The sequence below is a fragment of the Narcine bancroftii genome, chromosome 14 (genome assembly GCF_036971445.1).
Source record: "Narcine bancroftii isolate sNarBan1 chromosome 14, sNarBan1.hap1, whole genome shotgun sequence".
Taxonomy (NCBI): domain Eukaryota; kingdom Metazoa; phylum Chordata; class Chondrichthyes; order Torpediniformes; family Narcinidae; genus Narcine; species Narcine bancroftii.
The window spans coordinates 25671387-25695129 of record NC_091482.1 but is presented as its reverse complement, the minus strand read 5'-3'; the positions used below and the strand labels follow the sequence as shown (position 1 = coordinate 25695129).

Genomic DNA, 23743 nt, shown 5'->3' with positions numbered 1-23743 from the left:
AAACTTGCCTGGCAAGGTTAACATAGTGCCATATACTACCACTGCCGCTGAACATCCAAGATCTACCTTAGCAGTACACACTCCAAGGAGAACCATGGGCAAACGTTCGCTCCATGTAGATGCATCACCACCTGCTGTTAATATTGCCTTCAATTATCGCTGGAAATGCTCAACAAGATCATTGGTCTGTGGATGGTAAGCTGTAATGCAAATACGGGTATTGCCCAGAAAAATCAATGTGACCTCTGGCCACATTCGCTGCTGAAAAAACTGCATCCCTCCATGGTTGGAGGGACCACTGTAATCTCTGCATTGGAATAGACAAGGAATTGAACACCCAGGGGACGTTCTTTGAGGAAAAGATGGCGTCTGATGTGCCCAGGGGCACCAGTTACCTCTGCTGCCAGGCCTGGTCATTTCCCAGCTACCATTTTTACAAGTTGCAAGGTGGCTGTCAGGACCAGGTAGCAGCACCAAATCTCCAGTACTTCCAACAAATGCACTGTCCGTCATCTCTACCACCACAATTCCAACCAGGTCAACGGAAGGAATTCTGTTGTGTTCCCAAAGCCTGGATCTGCATAGTCAGTGTTGCTATTTGCTGTTCCAACTCAGTTATCTTCAAGTGATACGGTACTGGCACAACCTTCGATTGATACAGTACTGATGCTTCACCAGCATTCACCAAATGCTCTTGAACATGAGATAAACATCAAAGGATCCAGTTTCCAAAAATCGCCTTTAATCGAATTTGTTCCAGCTAGCCTGCACCACCTCCTTAACATCTGTAATGGTTTCCTATTACCTTGGCTGTCATGTCATCAGCTAGTAATTGGGCAATATAGATGGCTGAGTACACTGCAGAACAGCCATATGTTGTGGAAGATTACCATCTGGATCCACCTGCTCTGGAAGATGCTCCACAAGGAAACTATACTTCCTCTTCCGATTCGTCACATTGAGGGCAGAGAAACGCAATTCAATGATCATGAACCATGCTGGTACATTATTAATAAAATGGGAGGAGGAATCCTTAGTTTGACCTCCACAGCTGCTCATGTAAGGGATTTATCCTCATCACTATCCAATTTAAAGTAGATACTGTGAATTCACAGGGTCACCACTTGCAACAGCACTAATTTGACACAGCTTACAAACAAAAATACACTCACTCATTTCTTTTGGCACACCATGAAGTCGATTTTCTTTCATTATTCACCAGACAACATTGCATTCTTCAACCCACCCCCCAAACACTACCCAGCTAAACTGCTTTGACCTTCTCACTGGTTCACTGCTACATGGGTGATCCTGATACTCTCCCTCCTGACAAAGGCAAGTAGACGGCCGTGACACTCCAAATGCGGCTTCACCAGTACTTTGTACAGTTGTAGCATAACCTCCCTGCTCCCAAATTCAATCCCTCTAACATTCCACTTGCCTTCCAGATAGTCTGTTGCACCTGCAACCTTTTGCAAATCATGCACAAGCACTCCAAAGTTCTTCTGTACAGCAGCATGCTGCATTGGCTTTCCATTTAAATAATGATCCGATCTTACAATTTTCCTTGCAAAGAAGATAGCCCCATATTTACCAACTTTGTCCTCTATCTGCCAGATCCCTGCCCACTCATTTCACTTATCTTTTCTCTCTCTGCTGGTTCTGTATTCTCTGCACAATTTGCTTTTTTATTCAATTTAGTGTCATCAGCAGACTCAGATACACTGCACTCTGTCCCTCTTCCAGATTGTTAATGTATATAGTGAAGCTGTGGGCCCAGCACTGACCCTGCCTGCACCACCCCGTTCACCGCTGATTGCCAACCAGAAAAACATTCCTATATCCCAACTCTGTTTTCTATTGGTTAACCAATCCTCTATCCATACTAATACATCATAGAACAATTACAGCACAGAAACAGGCCACTTCAGCCCCTCTAGTCTGTGCCAATCCACTTTTTCTTGCCTAATCCCACTGACCTGCAGTCCATAGCCCCCCATACCTCTCCCATCAATATACCTGTCCAAATTTCACTTAAATGTTAAAATCGAGCCTGCATCTACCACTTCAGCTAGAAGCTCGTTCCACACCTCCACCACTCTTAACCCACGTCCTCTGGTTTGTATCTCACCTAGTCTCAGTGGAAAAAGCCTAACTACATTTACTGTCTATCCCCCTCATAATTTTAAATATCAAATCTCCCCTCATTCCACTGACTTTCTGGCGGCCCAGAGAAAGTCTGCCATGGTCTATTCTAAACACGGCAGCGTAACAAACCGCATGGCGGAGTGAGGGGGTGCATGTGCCCTTTAAGTTTATCAGGAAGCAGGCAGATAAATGGTTTTCCCTTAAGGGATTGCGTAATTTTTAGCTTTGAAAAGAGTAGAGATAATTAGAACAGGAGTCAACAAATTAATTTTTTCATTTCCCATGCAGCCAGATATGATAAATATGTCTGACATTTTAGTAGTATTACTTACATGTAGGTATCAGAATAGGCTTCCATTGCTTTCTTGCATGTTGCCTGTTTGTAGGTTTATGAACATGTGTGAAATACAGTTTGATAGTTTCATTTCATGGATGAAGAGAAGTCACTGTTATCATGTTGACATTCATCACTTCCCTTGGCTATCCAATATTCACCATCATCTAGATCGTTTGGCCATTCACTTATGTTATTAGGGGATTTCTTCTTACGCATTCAATGGATGCTGGCTGTTGCTGTATGCCTTCTACTGCACTAGAACAGGACCTTACCCCTTTATTCATGATTCTGAAAACCAAAAAGTCTATTTTCAGGTATTCTTCAGAGAACAAGAACAAGGCTCGGGCTGACGAGCAGGGAGAGAGCACCAGCAGTGCAACTCAGGCGGGCGAGAGGGAGAGCGGTCGGACCAGAGTGTGGAGGCCCAGTGGGGGCAAGGAGTGTCATAGCCTGCTGAGCTACCAGGGCTAGAAAGGCGAAGGGACCCAGGTGCTGAGTTCCACGGGCTGGGAGGAAGGAGGCGAGAAGCAAGCTGGTGCCAAGGAAAGGTACTGGAAGAAGTTGGGGGGGATGCTGGGGAGCAGCCAAGCCCAAGGGAGGAGCAGGTGATGGCAATCCCACCAGTAGCCGAATCAATGCAAATAATGGGAAACAGCTCAATGGCAGCAGGGCTGGAAGGAGACAGATAAGGGCACAGTTGGAGCCTGGTGTGGGGAGCCTTTTTGTTTTCATGTGGTTTCAATGTCAGTCTTCGTTACCCATAATCCCCACGCAACTGAAATCACTCTGCATTTGAGATTCCAGCTGTGAGGGATTATGGGTAACAAAGACGGCCATTGTTTGTTGAGCTGACTTCAATGTGGCGTCGCTCCATAAAAAGGGCTGTTTTGCATGAATCTTACCACTGCCATTTTAATTCCATAATTCGGAATAATCCAAATGCTGATAAGTGTCCTGTTCCAAGGATCTCGGATAAAAGGATAAGCACCTGTATTAGTTGAACCTATATTTTCAGCTTCAGCCTTTATCGCACTATCACCATGAGCATCAAAGTATTTAATCTCAAATTGGTTTTTTTCCTTTTGCTTTATGTTTTGCGCTTGCAGAAGCATAATGACTGCTCATGTATTTTCACTGTTCAGCCAAGGTGTGTTTCCATTTTCATCTTTGTGCAGTGGCTATGACTTGCAGTTTCAAATACCTTCGTAGTTATGTATCATAATTATGTATCAAATAGATATGTATCAAATAGATATATAAATATGTGTCAAATGATTAAAGGTAATAATTGGCTAAAATCGCTAACCTTAAACACCAAGTCGTTCATAAATGTTGAAGGCAGTAAGGTACTATAGTAATAGAGCAAGCACTTAACGTGGGCCCCTGGCCCGCAGCACATGCTACTTTTGCAGCTTCGTTAATCTGGCATTGTTCTCACCCCGCAACTCCGTGCATCCTTATCCTATGGATGTCTTTTATGCCACATCTTATTGAATGCCTTTTGGAAATCCAAGTAAACAATATCCATCTGTTCCCCTTTTATCTACCGCGCTTGTTATATCCTCAAAGAATTCCAGGAGCCGTCTTTGATGAATCCATGCTGTGTCTGCCTGATGGATCTATTTCATTCCCAATGCCATTTTCTTTAATGATACCTTCAAGCATTTGCCCAACTACAGATGTTAAACTAACTGGCCTATAGTTACCTGTCTTTAGCCTCTATCTTTTTTTTGAATAGTGGTGTGACATTCGCCGTCTTCCAATACGCCGGGACCTGCAAAGAGTCCAGAGAATTTTGCTAAATTATCATTAAAGCCTCAATTATAACTTCTGCCGTATATTTCAGTACCCTGGAATGTAACATCAAGGCCAGGGTATGTCGATCTTTAGGCCCAACAATTTGCTCAGCACCGTCTCTTTAGTGATAGCTATTGTATCCAGGTGCTCACCTCCAATAACATCTATCTTTGCCATAAAGTAGTCATTCAAAGCCTCAGCCATTTCTTCATTACCCAATATCAATCCCCCCCCCCCATCGTCCAAGACACCCAAGTTCACTTTAGCCACCCTTTTCCAGTTTATAGAATTATAAAAACTATGACAAAATATAAAAGTTGACAGTAAAAATCTTTCTTCATAATCTACCTTCCATTTTTTTACTGCTCATTCTTTGATGCTTTTTAAAGTTTTTCCAATCTTCAAGTTTCCCACTGCTCTTGGTAACTTTGTACACATGCGCTTTAAATTTGACACTTCTCTTTATTTTCTTAATTATTCAAGGCTGGCAGGCCCCACCCTTTCTGTCCTTGCTTTTAACTGGAATATACTTTGTTGAGCATCACGAAAAAAAATCAGTCACAGCCGACTCTCTTCTTCCCAAACCCCACAACCTCCAAAGCCAAGCTGCTGATCTTGGCCGTGGCAAAATAATTAAGGTGTTGGAAAAAGGTTTCAAGGATTAGTCACCATCTGAGTGAGGAATGTATCTCATCCCAAATGGCCAATCCTTTATCCTAAATCTGTGCCCCAATTCTAAACCTCTAAGCAGAAGAAATAATTTCACTCAACATCCATGAAAGTGTTCTTTAAAAATGAAGATGTTGGAAAATAAATACAAACAAGATGCTGGAAGTATTGGAGAAGTAAAACAAAACAGATGGAATGAGAATAAAGGAAAATAACCAGTATTTTACAGAGAATTGCTGCTGGAATAACTTTCTAGTTAAGAAGGAGGAACATAGGAGACAGCCCTACAGAAGAGTAACCATGACAGCAGACCAGAGGCCCTCAGTGGCTGAATGACCCAGGCTGGTTGTGGGCTGATGGCGACCTGTAGTCACAGGGTGTGAACTGTTGGAGACAGTCATGGGAACCAGGATTTGAGGGTGCTGAGGGCGAGATGGGCTTCCAAAGGGCCTCAGGTGCTGAAAAGACTTCTTGATCAAATTGGAGGTTTGGATCTGGAGCTCAGGTTGCCAACAGAAAGAGCAGGGGTCTGTGTGACTGAAGGTGAATCTACGGACACTAAGTGACTCTTGAAGGGACTCTTTTGCTTCTTTTTCTCTTACTGGAGGGTGCTGGGCAATACTAATGGTGATTCTGTATTATAGTAAACTAAAGGAAATTTTGTGTAATTTATTTTGTTTTGTTACATGATCCTTAATGTGGCAAGAGAAAGGGGCAAGGTTTCAAATTGATGATTGTACATGACAATTGTCTAGTTCTGCTTGATTTATACCATTTCATGCTGCTCATGAAGGGTCCTACACCGGAAGCATTAGAACCATTGAACGTTAACAGCACAGAAAAACAGGCCATTCAACCTTTCTGGGTCCCAATGACCTACTCTCATTCCATAACCTCCAGACCACTTCTATCCATGTATTTATCCAATTTATTTTTAAAACTCAAGATTGAATCTGCATTCACTACATCCTCTAATATTCCCCTTATACCTCTCCCCTTTCAGCCTAAAGCTATAACCTCTCATATTTATCTCCCTCAATCTAAGTGGAAACATCCTATTCACATCTATCTATATCCCTCATAATCTTATAAACCTCTATCAAGTCTCCCCGATTCTTCTTCGCTCCAAGGAGTACCTGTGTAATCTTTTCTGGTAACTCAACTCCTGAAGATCCGACATCTTAGTAAATCTTTTCTGCACTCTTTCAATCTTATTGGTATCTTTCCTGCTGCTGGGCGATCAGAACTGCACACAATATTCTAAGTATGGCCTCATCAATGACTTCAACACAACATCCCCACTTCTATACTCATTACTTTGATTTATAAAGTCTAAGATGCCGAAAGCTTTCTTTACAACTCTGTCCACCTGCAACGCCACCTCCAGGGAACAATGCATATGTATTACCAGATCTCATAGCTCCTCCACACTCATTTACTGTGTATGTCCTACCCTGATTTGCTCTTCCAAAATGCAACACCTCACACTTATCTGCATCAAATTCCATCAGCCATTTATTGGCCCAATTTCCCAGCTGGTCCTCTGCAAGCTTTGAAAATCTTCCTCACAGACCATTACACCTCCCATCTTTGTGTCATCAGCAAATTTGCTGATCCAAGTTCCCTTACAAACACACCACTCGCCACAAACCTCCAGTTTGAGAAACAACCATCCACCATCACCGTTTTTTTCCACCAAGCCAATTTCAAATACAGTTTGCAACCTCTATAGTGTCCTAATCTTCTGAAAGAACCTCTCATGTGGAACCTTGTCAAAGGCCTTACTGAAGTCCACATAAACAACATCCACAGCCTTTCCCCCATCAACCTTCTTGGTAACTTCCTCAAAAAAACTCTACAAGATTTGTTAAACACGAGCTCTCACACAAATTCATGCTGACTGTCCTTAATCAGCTACGTACTACTGACGTCAGGTTCACTGGCCTATAATTGCCTGGTTTATGTTTGGAGCCCTTCTTAAACAGCACAAGAACTATTCTCCAATCCTCCAGCACCTTCCCCATGACTAAGGACATTTTGAATATATCCACCGGGGGCCCAGCAATTTCAACACTCGTCTCCTTCAAGGTATAGGGAATATCATGTCCTGTCTAGGGGATTTGTCTACTTTTATTCATGGCAAAGTAGCAAACCCCTCATTCTCCTTAAACCCCATATGTTCCATGTCATTTCTATTTGTTTCCCTTCCATCTGTATTCACTATGCCAGTTTCCTGCATAAATATCCATCCACCGAAACTCTTTCTGATGATCCCAACCTATTTAGTCTCCCCTTATACGACTGCCCTCCAAATTCATAGAATTATCCAGCTAATCCAAGTTTCATGAACTTGAAACATTTTCTTCTGTTAGTACAAAGATCAAAGAAAGCTACATGTCCATGTTTTTTTTTGGTTTTCCAAATCAGATGAACATTCATTGGCCTCAAAAGCATACTTGGTATTTCTTTATATTCTGGCCATATTGACTATTCTCCAGAAACTTTGCAGAAAACCAAGTCAAGTCCCATACAGAAGGGTGATCGATGTGAGATGTCAGTATGGCTAATTATGCCATAACGTATAGAAAAGCTGAAGTGTTAAAGTTTATAGGAAGCATTTCAGCTTTGGTCAAGTGGGAGAATCCTGTGTGCAGGGATTTAACTATCAAGGTCCAGCTAGGATGGAAATTAATGAGCTGCAGTGAGTTCTTGACCTCATGTTTAAGAGCTTTGATGAAAGTAAGGCTGGAGGTAATTTACAAGATGGTAGGATGAAATCTCTCAGGGGAAAGGAAGGGAATTGAATGCTCCTCAGAATGCAGAGGCAGAGAATGTCTGTTCAGCAGGAAAAACAAAATAAGCATGCTCACCTTTGGAGAGAGGGCTATTAATTACAGACAAGAACAAAAAAACAGCAAAGAAAAATAATCTATACACACCCAGTTCCACAAGTAGCACTGGGATTAAAAATGAAGTCTGATTCCAAAATGGCAGAGTGAACTGACACCAACCTCTTAAGTATTCTGCCTTTCCTTGAAATTTGATTTCACTTTACTTAATCAAAATGATCCAGCAATTCAACTTCCATCACACTAAACTCTTCTTTGCTTAACATTGCTTTATTCCTATTTTTGGACGGAAGAGTAATTGTGTATGTTTGAATCACATTCTCATTTCATTAATTGAAAATGTAAAGGTTCTTTGGGTCAAACAAAAATTTCTGGCCTTGAAATTTTGTTGGAAGTGAAATATTAATATATCAATAGAAAAATAAATGGAAAAACTTCAGGCATCCAAGCTGCAGAGTGAAGTAATTGAAGTATTGATTCTTGGTGGACTTGGTTAATTGAAGCATCATTACTGAGGTCATGATCTCTTTCTGCAACCCAGATCCCATCAGTTCTATGAAAATCAAATTAAAAGTGTTCAAAACCTAGCTTGAAATCAAATAGACTAGATACACTTCAATATTTACCAACCCCAAACTGCATGATGTCTATAATAAAAGCTTTTAATAGTATCAAAGCCCAGTTCAATGAAAGCACAGAATTTAATTTGCTTAAAGTCTCTTACCTTGGTTTCTTCAATTTAAAAAAAAAGGCCTCTTATCCAAGATAATTTACTTTGTCTGTTGATCAAGTGCCTTTTGTTCAGAGCTGTCAATCTGACAGATTGCTGTGAGAAATGTAGCATTTTGCAATTCTTGTGTTTTTCAAGCATTAATTTCAGTTTTAAAGATCAGTGGAAAAGTAATTGATGAAGAACTTGCAGTGTATGCTATGCATTTGGATTTTAAGAAGGCCTTTGACACTGTGCTGCATACGAGGCTATTATTGGAAAATAAAATATTTGTGGCCTTCTCCCCAGTATATTAGTTTACATATTTCATTTTAGGGAACAAAGCTTAGCAGGAGGAAAGAATAATATTAGCAGGACAGGATTTTGAAGTACTGACCATAAATCAGAATTGGAATAGTTATGAAAAAGGAATAAATGTCATAAGCTGGGCAAATTGTAGAAGCGCAAGAAGTGCGTTAACAAAAGTGGAGCAGAAAAAGTGATTGGAAGATAAATCAGTCCTGGAGTAATGGGAAGCATTTAAGTTCAAAGAGTTTAGCATAAACATGTTCTCACAAAGGAAACAGTGAAATTGCTAAATCTAGAGCCCAAAGATAAAAAGGTGCAGAGGGAGGATAAGGTAAAACAAACATTTACATCTGGTACAAAAGAGCTTAGTGAATTAGGGTAGGGATGAAATTCAAAGCAAAGTTAGGAAGCGAAGAGGTTATGAAAGCAAAGCATTGACAGCAAAAATCAAAGGAAAGACAGAGGACAGTTAAGGTTCAAATAGGTAACCTGCGAGGGAAGGCAGAAAATGTGAATGAGATTCTTAATATCTTAGTCATAAGGTCAGAATCAACTTCCTCAATCAAGGCAAAAGAGTGTGAATATTGATTGTATAAGCTGACCAGAGAATAGTTCTTGCTTTAAATTGATTTAATTTTCCAGTTGAAATATATCCCAGACCGTTCAAGGGAAAAAAGGATGTATATAAAATATATAAAGAATAAGATACAAGGCCATTAGAAAATGATGCTAGATAAATAATAATGGAAGAAAAGGAGATGGCAGAGGAACTAAATGAGTATTTGCAAGTCTTCACTGTTGAAGACATTAGCAGTGTGCCTGATTCAAAGTGAGCATAGTTACCATTTCAAGGGAGAAAGTTCTCAGAAAGCTGAATGGTCGAAGGGTGAATAAATCTCCCTGACCACATGGATTAAACACTCAGGTTCTGAAAGAAGTAGCAGTCGAGATTTTGGAGGCATTGGTAATAATCAATAGATGCTGACATGGTCCTGGAGAGAAAACAAAAATCACAAACTATTCAAGAAGGGAGGGAGGCAGCTTGAAGGCAACTATAGATAGACCTGATAACCTGACATCAGTGGTTGGGAAGATATTGAAGTCAATTATCAAGGTTGAGGTTATGGAGTACTTGGAAGCACATGATAAGCTAAAGCCAGCATGGTTTCCTGAAGAGAAAATCTTGCTTGACAAACCTATTGGAATTTTTTGAAGTCACAAACAGGCTAGATAAAGGAGATGCAGTGGATGCTATGCATTTGGATTTTAAGAAGGCCTTTGACACTGTGCTGCATACGAGGCTATTTCACAAGAGCCCATAGTATAATAGAAAACATACCAGCATGGGTAGAGCACTGGCTGAAAGTAGATTTGGAATACAAGGATCATATTCTGGTTGGCAGCCAGTTGCTAGTGACGTTCCATTGTTCAGTGTTGGGGTTGCTTTTTATGCTGTACAACTCCGATTATCCAAAATGGTCAGGACTGGGTCTCTGTCAGATAAATGTTTTTTTTCCAGAAAACTGGCCATTTTTAAAAAAACAGCCCAATACCAACAGCAAATCACTTGTATTAATATTTAAACAACAGCAAACAACAAGGGAAGGCATTTTAAGCATAAATATATTTAATTCTCATCAAATGCTGGCTGTCACTGATCAACCACAGTTAATCATAGACACGTTCGCACGCCGCCTCTGATCCCTGGGAAGGCTTCCTGGGCTGATGGCACACTCACTGGCAAGTTGATGGGCTCCAGCTCTCAACACTGACACCCGAGTCCTGATTCTGACTCCGACTCCTCCCCTACTAACCCTACCACACGCCAGGGACTAGGCCGAGGGGAGGATTCTAAGTCTGGGAGCTCCGCTGTGCTGAGGAAGGGAGGGAGGGAAAGGAACACCACTGAGCCCAGGGTCCCACCCCCACCCAGGAGGCCACTCTCCTTGATGACCCCGGGACAAGGGACTCTTCTGACCACTTGCAGCTTGGACACAGCGGTATGCAATTTGAGAGGGAGATTTGGAGAGAAAAGTCAATAGAGGAAGGTAAAGAAGAGATGGAAAAAGATAGGGGGGTTACCTGAAACAAGGACAATCATCGTTCTAATTTCATGGTAGGTGAATTTTTTTTTTTCCAACTTGTGAGGTCAGGTTAGTTCAGCTTCAAACAAATTTCAGACAAATGAGGATTTTGGAGAATCACAGTTGTCCTGTATATTAATGATTTGGATTATGGAATTAATGGATATGTGGCAAATTTGGTGGAGGAGCAGTTAGTGTTGAGGAAATAAGAAGCTGCAGAAGGACTTCATCAGATTAGGAGAATGGGAAGAGAAGTAAGCAAATGAAATACAATGTTAGAAATGTACGGTAAATGGGCAGATTATTTTCTAAATGAGAAGATTGACAATATCCAAATGCAAAATGATCTGGCAGTCCTCATGCAGGATAGCCTGAATATAAACTTGCATGTTGATTCAGTGGGAAAAGCAGTAAATGCAATACTGGCATTCATTTCAAGAATAGAATACAAGAGCAGAGATGTGATGATGAAACCTCCCTTGGAGTATTGGGAATAGTTTGGGCTCTCCTTTAAAAAAGGAGAGGGTTCAGAGGAGGTTCACAAGGATGATTCTGGGAATGAAAAGGTTATCATATGAGGAGTGTTTGACAGCTCTTGGCCTGTACTCATTGGAATTTATGAGAATGGGGGGAGGTGGGATATAATTGAAACAGTTCAAATGTTGAAAGGCTTGGACAGAGTAAATGTAGAAAGGCGTTTCCCATGATGTGAGAGTCTAGGACAAAAGGGCACAACTTCAGGAATGAAGGACTTCCCCATAGAACAGAGATGCAGAGGAATTTCTTTAGCTAGAAGGTCGTAAATCTGTGGAACCTGATGCTACAGGTAGTTGTGGAGGCCAAGAGATTGATAGATTGTGGGGAAGAAGGCCAGGCAGCGGGCTGAGTGGGATAATGGATCAGCTTTATGATTAAATGGCAAAGCAGATCTAATGGGCGAATAGACTATTTCAGCTCCTACATCTTATGGTTTTATGATGAATTTGCAGATTCCAACTATCAAATCTTACAGTAGCATCAGGGGATTGGAAAACTGTTGGACTTGTACTAATGTTTAAAAAAGGAGGCCAGTTAGGTCAGCTTTAATGGTGGACAAATATTCAAGACCATTCTGGTGGACAATATAAACATTTAACAGGGCACAGATTAATCAGGAACAATCAACGTGGATTGGTGAAGAGAATATCATGTCTGACCAACTTGATTTCTTTGGAGTAATAGAAGGGATGAAAAAGGGAAAATCATCCATCTAGATTTTTACCAGGCTTTTAATAAGGTCCCACACAAGAGATGTGATAAAAGTAAAAGCTCCAGAATTCAAGGGATCATGGAAAATTCAACGTAGAAGTAACTCAGTGACAAGAAGTAGTGGGTTGATGATTAATTTTGTGACTGGGGCTGTCACAGTGGACTTGGTACTTTCTCCCTTGCTTTTTGTAACATACATTGATGAGTTTGACCCAAATGAAAACTTTCACACAATACAAAAATTGATGCTTGGTGAAAAGCAAGGGAAACATTACAGACTGTAGGAAGATACAGATGGTTTGATTTAGATGGATAGAAGATTAAAATGCATTTTAATCCAGGAAGGTGCAAGATCATAAAAAACAGAAAAGGCTGGAAACATACACCAAGTCTCGCAACATCTACAGAAAGAGAAACAGTTAACCGACAGATCCAGATCCCTTAATCAGAACCGAGTCAAGAGTTAGTTTTCAGAGACTAGTTGAGGGACGTGTTAAACAATGGAAATATATCTGATAGGGTTGAATCACATAAGTGGCAGTCAGTGAAAAAGTAAGAGAAACGAAGAGAAAAACGAAGGTAAAATGATGACAGACAAAAGACATCAGTTAGATGGAAAGAGTGACCTGGTTTTGATAGAAGTCCAGAAGTCCCAGATGGAAGATGAGGAGGTGTTTCTCAAGCTTGCATTTGGTCATGTAGCAACATTGCAGGAGACCACAGACAGATCATCTGGACTATGAATAGGATGGTGAAATTTTGTCGAAATTTTGCCGAAATCTCTGGGTCACCTCTGATGTCTATTTGCAGATCATCTGCAAAGCATTCACCCAATCTGCATTTGATTTCACTAATATAAAAAAGACTACATTTTGAACACTATAGTATATAGGTATTAGATTGTAAGTGCAAGCAAATGTCTTCCTCACCTAGAAAGACGCGTCCTTGGGTGGAAGGAAGAGTTGAAGGGACGGGTGTTCCATCTCATGCACAGGGAAGCATCCTAACTCAAGGAGTTGGTGGAGAGGACAGAAATCTGGACTAGAGAGTCATGACTGGAGTGATCAGTTAAACATATTGAAAGAGGAAGGGAATGAGTGTCTGGCAGTGGCACCTTGTTGGGACTGGAAGAATTTACAAAGGATTATCTGTTGAATGTGGAGCGTGAAGCAATACAATTTGACAAAGAATGAAACAATATGGTAAAACATATGAAACCGAGTAGTTTTGGTCACTGCATTTCAGGAAAGGTGCAACAGTATTGGGGAGAGAGAAAAGAAGATTTGAGAATATTGCTGGAACTCTACAGTTGTAGCCAAATGAGTGTACTTTTGATTGGAGTAATTGGAGCAAAACAATTTCATTTAGCTCAATTACAAGGAGCCTTCGATAAATAAAAAGGCAACATTTTCCTCAGCAAATACGGTAGGTTTAAAAAAAACAAAGGGCAGAGAATTTAATAACACTTTGAACAGTTTGCAGGAAGAGGAGGAAGATGCTTTTCATCCAGATGGTAGTTGAAGTCTCAAAAAATAGCAGACAGGATGCAAAAACAGAAATCTTTTAAGAATGAAACAATAGTTGCATGTGTACTTGAAGAACGATGACCTACATGAACCATTGATCAAGTTCTAAGATTTTACTAAAAGAATATTTGAATGTCATGGACACAATGAGCAAGAAAAAGCTTTTGATTTTAAATTCTTCATGACCCAAAGGTGAGGCGCAAACAATAGTCCGCATCAACAATATCCAAAACAGAGCTCCCAAAACCGAGGTTGCAACTAATGGCCAATATGTCCAACTCTCTTACTCTTTGCCAAACCTTCCTGTATTTTCTAATGTCTTGTTGATCTTTGATGGCAAGAGTTAAAGCAGATTTTTTGTCAATTAAAAAAAAAATTGTGCACGCATTAGCAATGGATGATTGGATTTATTTTTTTAAAAACATTTAGAGATGGAGCATGGTAACAGGGCTTTCGGCACACAAAGCTGTACTGATGAAAATACACCTATGTGACTAATTAACCTGCTAATCCCATATGTTGTTGGATTTGGGAGGAAACAAGAGCACCTGGAAGAAACCCATGCAGGAGAGAATGTTCAAAATCTGTACGAGCAGCAGCAGATTCAAACCCAGGTTACAGGTGCTATATTAATACCATTGATCTAGCCCTGCTGCTGTTTGTTGCATATCATTATGTTGGTATTTCTGTTAAACCATTACTGAATGTTGAGTGATATTCACATAATTCTGGTTGATAAAAGGTACACCATGCACAAACAATTCTGCTTCTCGAGGAGCTTTGGCTATAACTGCAAAAATCTAGTTAGGTTGAATCAATTATCAATAGGCCAATTGAAAATTAGAAAGAAAACTTTAATCCTGCAGGTCTATATACTTCCCTCAGCTGGAACTTTACCAAGTCAAATTAGAAATGACTCAAGTTGCATCCACTTGACACCCACCAGAATAATGGCTCAAGGTACATCTTCCGAGCACGATCAGAAGAGGGAGATTGCTAATTGTCAAATGGCAGCACTGAAAAGGAATTTATCAAGGCACAATCTCAGTATAGATTTTATTTTGGTATACAATAGTATGTGTTAATGATGCTTTTGAAGTTTGTTCTGCAACCCTAGGATACCACGGCCAATGTACATTTCCATTAATCTCCATAACTTTATCTAACTGAAACCTATTAAACTCAACATTGACAATTTCAAATTATGTATTCCTTTGGTGGGGCAAATGTGAATCTGGGTTCTGTGTGATTAAATGCTAAGAGATTTCCCTTCAAAGTAACTTGGTTTAGAACCTTCAGGTTATTAAATCAAACCTTTCACTATTCTAAACGTGCTACCTTAATTTATTGAACAAAATGTAAGAAATGCTATGCCTGTTTGTTGTGTTCTAAGCAAGCCTTATGCCATCTCTTTTTAGCATTGTGTATCAAATGTTATGTATCCTGATAAATCAATAGAATATGGTAAAATCTGCTACAGGTTCTTATTATCAGCACCGAGATTCTTTCCCAATTTTAACGGGGGCCTGTGAAATTCACATTTCATTTGGGAAATTAAAGCAAATGGTATCTGGTAGACAAGCAGTGAAAGAGTCTGTTGAAGGTCTGAAATACAAAAATAATGTGTTGATCACAAATTTCCTCATCAATCCATTAACATTTCTCAGCCTTTTCCAATTTAAACTGAATAAGGTGTTGATTACACATCTTCATTTGCATGCTCTTCATGCTGGGCAGTGTTTCAAGGACAATTTTAAATCACAACTATCTTGTCAATTTGTACATGCTATATGAAATTAAAGAACTGCAAAGGCCTACAGATTATTAGCCCTTGCAGTATCCCTTACACAAGCTGTTCTTGCTTTAGTCCATGTTGTAAAGTGTACTAATGTCTCCAGGGAATTATCTGGCTCAATAAAATTCAAGAGACAACACTTATGATGGCATCAACAACCTTGAGTCTATGATGCAGGGCAGGAGTCCTGCAGAAGACACATTCTGAAGGGGCCACCCCATAACCTATTTGCACACCTGCCTGCCCTATTTTTGGAGGAGTCATCCTTGATCTAAGGACTACTTAAAAAGCAGCCTTAATGATGTTCCTCTAGGCCAGTAGTTCTCAACCTTTTATCCCCACTCACATGCCACCTTAAGTAATCCCTTACTAACCACAGAGCACCTATGGCACTGGATCACTACAGACTCCAACCAACAGCACACGTATATTAGAGTGCTTCAAAAACTTCACAATCCAGGATCCGGAAGAGCACTTTGGAGAAAACTGGAAAGTATGATCCAAAAGGGAGAGACAAAAGAATGGAAAACCAGCACGGCATTCCCCTTATAAAAAGGATATGTAATCCCATTATGATTATTTGAGCTCTACACTAGTCTGGATGTGTCAATAATTTGAAAGTTATGTTAAACTTTCATATCCAATATTATCAAATGTGTCATTTATATCAGAAATGAAATGAGAGAAAATCCAAAATACAAAATGACATCGAGAATGAATAGATATGATGAAAAGGCAGCTATGTGATCAGTCACAGAAAAGATCATCTTCCAGCCTAATAACTTTTTCTAGTTCATGGAAAAATGTTATTTAAGAGAAAAAGGAAGAGAGAACAGTGTGAAAATTAATGAACAGTGTTGCATCCCAACACAATAGACTGAGGAGACTAAAAGGTAGAATGTTACTGATCAACCTCCTCTACCCTATTCCCAGAAATTTCACATGTTAAATCACTTACCATTCATTTTTTTAAAAAAAAAAGCATTAATTAAAAATGTGATTGTGGTAACGAAGATAACCAGAAGGAACAAAATCTCTGTCGTCTTCACTTAAACATTTGCCACAGCATCTCAATCATTCTCTTTGCAACCTTTAATGCAGGTTGAACAGCTGATGAAATCAAAAGGTCCAATACCTTGTTATACAATTAGATTTTGCACAATTCTAACTAGGGTGGTTTCTACCGAGGCATAGAAGTTGCTTTCTGTGGTAATGGCTGTTTAAACAATTGAGAAACAGAACATCACAGTCTCCACTTACATCTTAGGAGCTCTTTACACATGAATTACACTATTTTTTTCAAACCTCAATAGGACATCAGTTAGAAATGGATTGTTTCTTTTCCCAATTACCCTCCCACATCCAATGTTCATAGTGCACAGGTTAAAAGCTTGTTGTAGCAGCATTTTTTTTTACATCAGTATTTTCAATCTTCCAAACAGCCATCCAGCTAGGATTTGCATTTTTTTTTAAAGTTTCTGCAGAACCCAGCTAACCTTCAAGTGTCAAGTTTCCTGCATGACAAGTTAGGGGAGGCAAAATGCCACTTTAACTGGATGCAGTAGCAATCGGTTTCTTCAGCTGTTGATTCATAATCTCCCTGGTACGGCAAGCTTGAACCTGATCATAGCAGGAGTTACACACCAGCACAGGGTCATATAGTTGCTGATCTGGAATGGGCAGCTTCAGATAGCAACAGTTGGCACAAAACACATTTCCACAATTCCTGAAAGAAAGCAAACAAATTCAGCATCAACAATAAGATTTTAATATCTGGACCTGTTTTTGGAAGCCTGAACTAGTGGTTCAGACTTGTTTAAATCACCACATCAGATGGAAATTTAAAGTTGGGTAACTAAATTAGAAGTCAAACGTCAATCATAATCATGAATTATTCATCATAAAATCCATCATCATTACTGTCAATGAAGGAAACTAAATCAGTCAGCCTCCCTGGACTGCCCAACAAGACTCCAGACTCACCTCTTAGCTCAAGATAGACAATTGAACAACAAGGAAATGGGCCCTTCTGTTCACTGAGTTTATGCCGACCATAATATATCCATTAACAAGAATCATACATGATTTAATTTTATTCTCCCCACATCTTCAGCAAAAGCCTAGATTCTATCTCTTACCTCCGTACAATTTACAGTTGGAATGTGGGAGGAAACTGGAGTTCCTGGAGAAAACCAAAGCTCAGTCACCAAGGTCCCGATTAAACCTCGATCTGCAGTGCTATTAAGCAGGTTGCATTGCTATCTTTCCAATACTCAAATAATGCACAATGTACTCCAGGAATGCTCCCACACTATGAGCGAGGAGACTGCAGTTCATGCTACAAGGAAATTGTCATCATTCACTTAGCCCTCAAGACTACTCCTCCATATAAAATGATCGTGGCTGATCTGTTACAGGCCTCAATTTCTCTTTTGTGCTTTTAGTTCTCAATTTCCCACACTCCCCTTTAATACTTCCAGTGACCCAGCCCTCACAACCCTCTGAAAATTCAGATTTATAATCATCTGCAAGAAGAAAATCCTACACATCCAAGTTTTAAATGACTGCCGCTTACTTTGTATCTATTCCTCGTTTGAGACTTTCCGGTTCATGAATGCATCTCAACATTCACCCTGAGGATCCTGTGTTTCAGTAAGATCACCTCATTCATGTCAGACTCCTCATTTTAATCACTAGGTCTATGACCCAAGTTGCCATTGTATTTGTAGATTTAAAAAATACCCAGCATATAATAAAACTTCAGAATGGCAAAATACACAAATTATTGAATTCACATTTGTAATACATAAACACAGTGTTTGAAGGGCAGTATAAAAGAAAAGCTGATGAGCTGGATGGTGGTGTTAACATGGCAATCAAATGTAATGCAGTGAAGTTTGTTCATTCACGTCAGTAGGTTTAGTGATAATTAGACTGAATTGTTGGCATTAAGCAGCCATAGCGATTCTCTATCTCCCTTTAAATTTGTGCCTATATTCCTGCATATTTTAATTCACAAAAAAAAACCAAAAACACCAAAACTCCCCTGATCGATGGAATCAGTTTTCTAGGATCATTTAGCACTGAAGATCCACGTTAGATCAGTAGAGTAACCTGGTGAATACTATACATCCTAATACTTTACCAATTACTTTCCCTTGGGTGTCTATCAATTTTCTTTTGAATGACCCAAATAACCATTTCCACCATTTCAGGAAGAGAATTCCAGATTATAACCACTCTCCACGTAAAGATATATTCTAGCAATTTTAGTTACCATACAAGTCGAGTCGTGAAACCCCCACCCCCCAAAAAAACTTTTTTTAAAAAGCGGGTCGACTTGTACACCAGATATACTTTTGAGACCATAAATTCAGCTCAAAATCAAATTTGTGCTGATCCAACATACAAGTCAATACAACAAAAAACCCAACTGCGAAAAATTTTCATTGAAAACAACACATTTAGACCCCATCAAAATCACTCAAGCAAAGATGGCAGCAAGCATGTCCATTCTCTCTTTAAACGGTCATCATCATGCAGTATGACCCAGTCTGTATCTGATGAGACAGTCCCAGCTTCATCGTTAGTGTCCCACAATAAATCATCTTCTGTGTCATCAATTGTACAAGCAATGCCAAACTTTTTAAACAATTTTATCACAGTCTCTATTTTAACTTCGTCCCATGCCTTAAGTTACACAACACATCAAGTCACGCAGAACACATTGCTCCGCCTTTCGTAAATGACTTTTCCTCACGCTAATGGTCTTTGGCTTGTTCAAGCAGAAATTGGGTTGCAATATAGACTTCAAACCACGCAAGATAACTGCCACCCACCCATGTAGTATTATTCTACTTTTAGGGCTCCCAGACCAGCAAACTCAGTTCTTTGTGTAAACCACCTGTACCACACAATATCTATCCATAATTTTACATCATTTTCATCCATCAATCTTTTTTCATGAAAATGTACAAAAATACCTACAGGGAATTTCATTTTTGGTTTAATTTTGCATTTGAAAATGACCAATGGTCTTAATTTGTCCCATTGGCCATACATGATAACACCACTGTAAACCTAGTCCTTTCATGGACCGTATTTCCGGTTTTCACACATTTATATTCTATTGCCTATCATGTCGAAATTTATGGGAGTTTCATCCAAGTTTCTGATATTTGCCAATGCAAACTGGTGAAAATTTTCAACTTTATGATCAAGATCTTTTGGTAGTTTCCATGCAATTTTTGTTTTTTGTCCTAATACCAGATTTTTTCTGATCTTGAAATTATTGCACCAGTCTACTGTAGCCTCAAAATCTTTACTGAAGTCTGGGTGGGACTCTGCCCACTGTAGTGCAAATGCTCTCATTTTATTTCACGTGACTATGTAGCAATGTCTCTGTTCATGGATCCATTCTGCAACTTGATTTTCCAATTCTGGCCAACTAATGATTCCTTTTCTCAGTGAACATTGCCACTTTGGTATTTTTCTTAAAAGTCTCTTCTTTATTCCAACTTCTCACATACGTCAAATTTTCTTCCAGCATCGCAGTTGTTGGTTTTCTTGGCCATTTCTATCTCTTTCAATTTAAAACTCACTTCATTCTTTCTTCACGAGTTGTGTTGTGTGATAGGAATCACCTCCAGCCAACACCCATGCAATTTGGGGGCGGGGAGGAGGTCGATGTATACGCTGGTGGTCCATCTCAGGCATCGTGATTTTGGGGTTCACATCGGCCGGATGTACCATAAAACCCTTAAAATGAGGCTGAACAATGGGAGTCGACGTACACCTGTCAATTTATAAGCTGAAATATATGGTAAATTCTGTCCCTACTGGTCCTTGAATCATCAGCTAAAGGCAAAGACTGTTGACTACTTTTTCCACCTAGACCTATACGCCAAGCTGCTATTCACTGACTTCAGCTCGACATTTAATACGATCATTCCCCAGAGGCTGGTGGAGAAGCTGTCCTCGCTGAAACTCAACACCTCTCTGTAACTGGATTCTAGACTTTTAATGGAGAGACTACAGTCGGTCCGGGTTGGTAGCAGAACGTAGAGTTGAATGCTGGCACACCTCCGGGCCGTGTGCACAGGCCGCTCCTGTTCACACTACTGACCCATGACTGCATCACCAGATCCAGCTCCACAATCGTTGACACGACAGCAATGCGTCACACTACCGAGATATGGTGCAAGAAAAACAACTCTAGTCTTGCCGTGAACAAGATAAAGGAGATGATTGCGGATTTCAGGAGAAATGACCACCCTCCATTATAATCAATAACTCGGTAGTGGAGAGAGTAGAGAGCACCGTTCGTCAAGAGTCCATTTAACAAGTCACCTCTCCTGGACACAACATCTCACTTGCCAGGAAGGTACAACAGTGACTGCACTTCCCAAGAAGACTGAAGTGGGCAAGGCCACCAGCCACCATTATGTCAACCTTATAAAGGAACTCTACCAAGAGCATCCTGGCTGGCTGCATCAGTGTGGTACATTTGCTGTAGAGAAATGGATGGGAGGTCAATCCACAGGACTATAAGAGTGGCAGAGATCACTGGGATCTCCCTCCCCCAGATCAACGTATCTGCCAGGATCATTGCCTGAAGACGCCACACAAAATCGTTGAGGATCTTTACCACCCTGCACAGAGCACCTTTCAGCTACTCCCTTTCAGCTACAAAAGGCATCAGAGCCAGCACCACCAGGCTGAGAAACAGCTTCTTCCCACTGAGAATGATAAATGACTAAATGAACAGTTCACACTAACCATCCAAGGTACTATTTAGCAAACTATTTATTTTTATGTAACGTATATTTTGGCATACTAGTCAACCGGCAGATAATTCAAACCCACCCCCCCCCCCCCAACTTTGTCAGCCTCATCTTATTTTAATGGTTATATATCAGACATACAAGTTGACCCCTAAAAATCGCTATGTCTGAGATGTTGGCCTTTGACTGGAGTAGAGGATGACCCCCCCAAAAATTGCGATGATTAAGCTGTTGGGCGTTGGCTGACAGTAGTTGTTATCATGGAGGCTCCAGCAAAACGACAAAAGTATGAAGCAAATTTTAAGTTAAAATAGAAATGGCCAAGAAAACCAACAACCGTGTTGCTGTAAGAAAATTTGATGTATATGGGAAGTCGGTAAGAGATTGGAGAAAGAAAGGACTCTTAAGAAATATTCCAAAAGGCTAATGTTTGACAAGAGGCTTGAACAAACCATTCAAAGATCAAGTGCATGAAGAATGAAATACATGGATGACGAGTACAGAAAAATAGTTTACAAAAGGCAGGGCAATGTGTGCTGTGTGACTGTGCTCAAAGCATGGAACAAAGTTTGTGATAAAATCATTTAAAAAGTGCGGTATCTCTAGTGCAATGGATGGTAGGTACAGAAGATGATTTATTGTGGAACACTGACAATGAAGATGCCTCATTAAATACAGACTGGGACTTGGACGATGTTTAATCAGGAAGAGTAAGGATGGGCTTGCCGCAATTTTTGCCTCAGACGATGATTTTGAAGGATTCTAAATGTGTTTTTTTTTCAATAAAATTTTCAAGAAAAATTTATTGTAGTTTTTTTTTGTTTTTCAAGGACCGACTTATATGCCGAATCAGTGTCCAGTGGTTTTTTTGTTTTAAAGTTGAATTTAAGGTCTCAAAAGTATATCTGGCGTGCAAGTCAACCCCATTCTTTGAGAGATTTTTGAGGGTTTCAAGACTCGACGTACGCCCAAATATACAGCATGTACATTTGTCCTGCATATGTACTACTTATTTGTATGCATGTTATGTCTGATTGTGTGTTTCCATGCCTTGCACAGAGGATTGTCAGGTTGTACTTGTGCAATAAGCTTGAATGCGACCTTATGACATTGAATCTCAAATCTCCTCTACATCCAGGGCCTCCAAAAGTGTGATGATCAGCCATGATGTAACCAGTGCTTCAGATGGATTTTTTTTCCTCCACACTATGAACCATATTAACCAAAATACACACAAACATTTCCCTCTTGAATATACACAGTGTCATCTTCTCCCCTTCCCCCCTATGCTTCAGATGGATTAAAACAAATGCTGCTTTTGTATTCGATACTCAATATATAGTACCATGATTACATTTAGTGTCGCATTGTTCCTTCATTCTTTTAGAACTTAAACATTCCTCATCTCACTTCTAAAATGCTGCAGCAAAATATTAAATATCTCATGTCTCACCAATTTGCCAAACTATGTCCTCTTGTAATCCCTGACTACTGTCCTCACTGTGTACTACATAAACAAGTTTCATGTTGATTGAAAACTTCACTCCACACACGCATAACTGACTCATTAAAAATGCTGGTATTAACCCCACCCTCATTTCCACTGGCCCTGACCATGCAATCTTATCCCTTAATTTAAGTTATGTGAGGGCTATTTCCAAGAATCTACAAGATTAGGGACGATCACCCTGCATTACACTTTAATAGACAAGTAGTGTAGAGAGCACCAAGTTTCTCGGTGTCCACTTAAGTCATGACCTATCCTGGGCACACATCTCACTTGTCAGGAACGCAAGACAGCGAATGCACTTCCTGAGATGGGCAAGGCTACCGGTTACCATCCGGTCAACTTTCTACAGGAGCTATAGTGAGAGCATCCTGGCAGGCTGCATCACAGTGTGGTACAGTTATTGTAGAGCGTTGGATTGGAGGTCAATCCATAGGACCATAAGAGTGGCAGAGAGGATAATTGGGGTTTCCCTCCTCCATCTCCTCCCAAAATTGATGCGGTCTACCAGGATGGTTACCTGAAGAGGGCTCACAAAATCGTTAAAGATCTCTAACATCACACATACAGCATCTTCCAGCTACTCTCGCTGGGAAAGAGATACAGAATTATTAGACCAGCACCACCAGGTTGAGAAATAGCTTCTTCCCACAGGCAGTGAGAATGCTGAATGACCGATGACCTGCTCATACAATCCATCCAAGACTATTTATTTCACAATTATTTATTTTTGTACATGTACTACATATAAATCATTTGTAAATGTATGCGCTTTATCTATGTATGTGTTTGCATGTTCTACAGTGAGGACCCAAGAACGTGCTTTTGTCCAGTTGTACTTTACAATTGGCTGATAACAATATGCTTGAATTTGAATAAACTTGACCAAAAAAGTAGACAGTTGCCACATTTACACTGAGAATTCTTCCTCTTCACCATCTCTACGAACTGTCCACTGCTTCTGTGTGGTAGATCATCTATG

General features: G+C 40.1%; 1 protein-coding gene across 10 annotated transcripts in view; it reads right to left on the bottom strand.

Annotated features, from left to right (window-relative positions):
* Nucleotides 1–14718: 14718 nt before the first annotated feature.
* The window catches only part of mtmr4 (myotubularin related protein 4), a 114925-nt gene continuing 105900 nt past the window's right edge, over nucleotides 14719–23743 (bottom strand). For all 10 annotated transcript variants that reach the window (XM_069911013.1, XM_069911015.1, XM_069911011.1 and 7 more), the window contains one exon: nucleotides 14719–17197. In XM_069911013.1, the coding sequence (XP_069767114.1) occupies nucleotides 17020–17197 (178 nt within the window). In that variant the 3' untranslated portion in view covers nucleotides 14719–17019. The remainder of the gene's footprint in view (nucleotides 17198–23743) is intronic.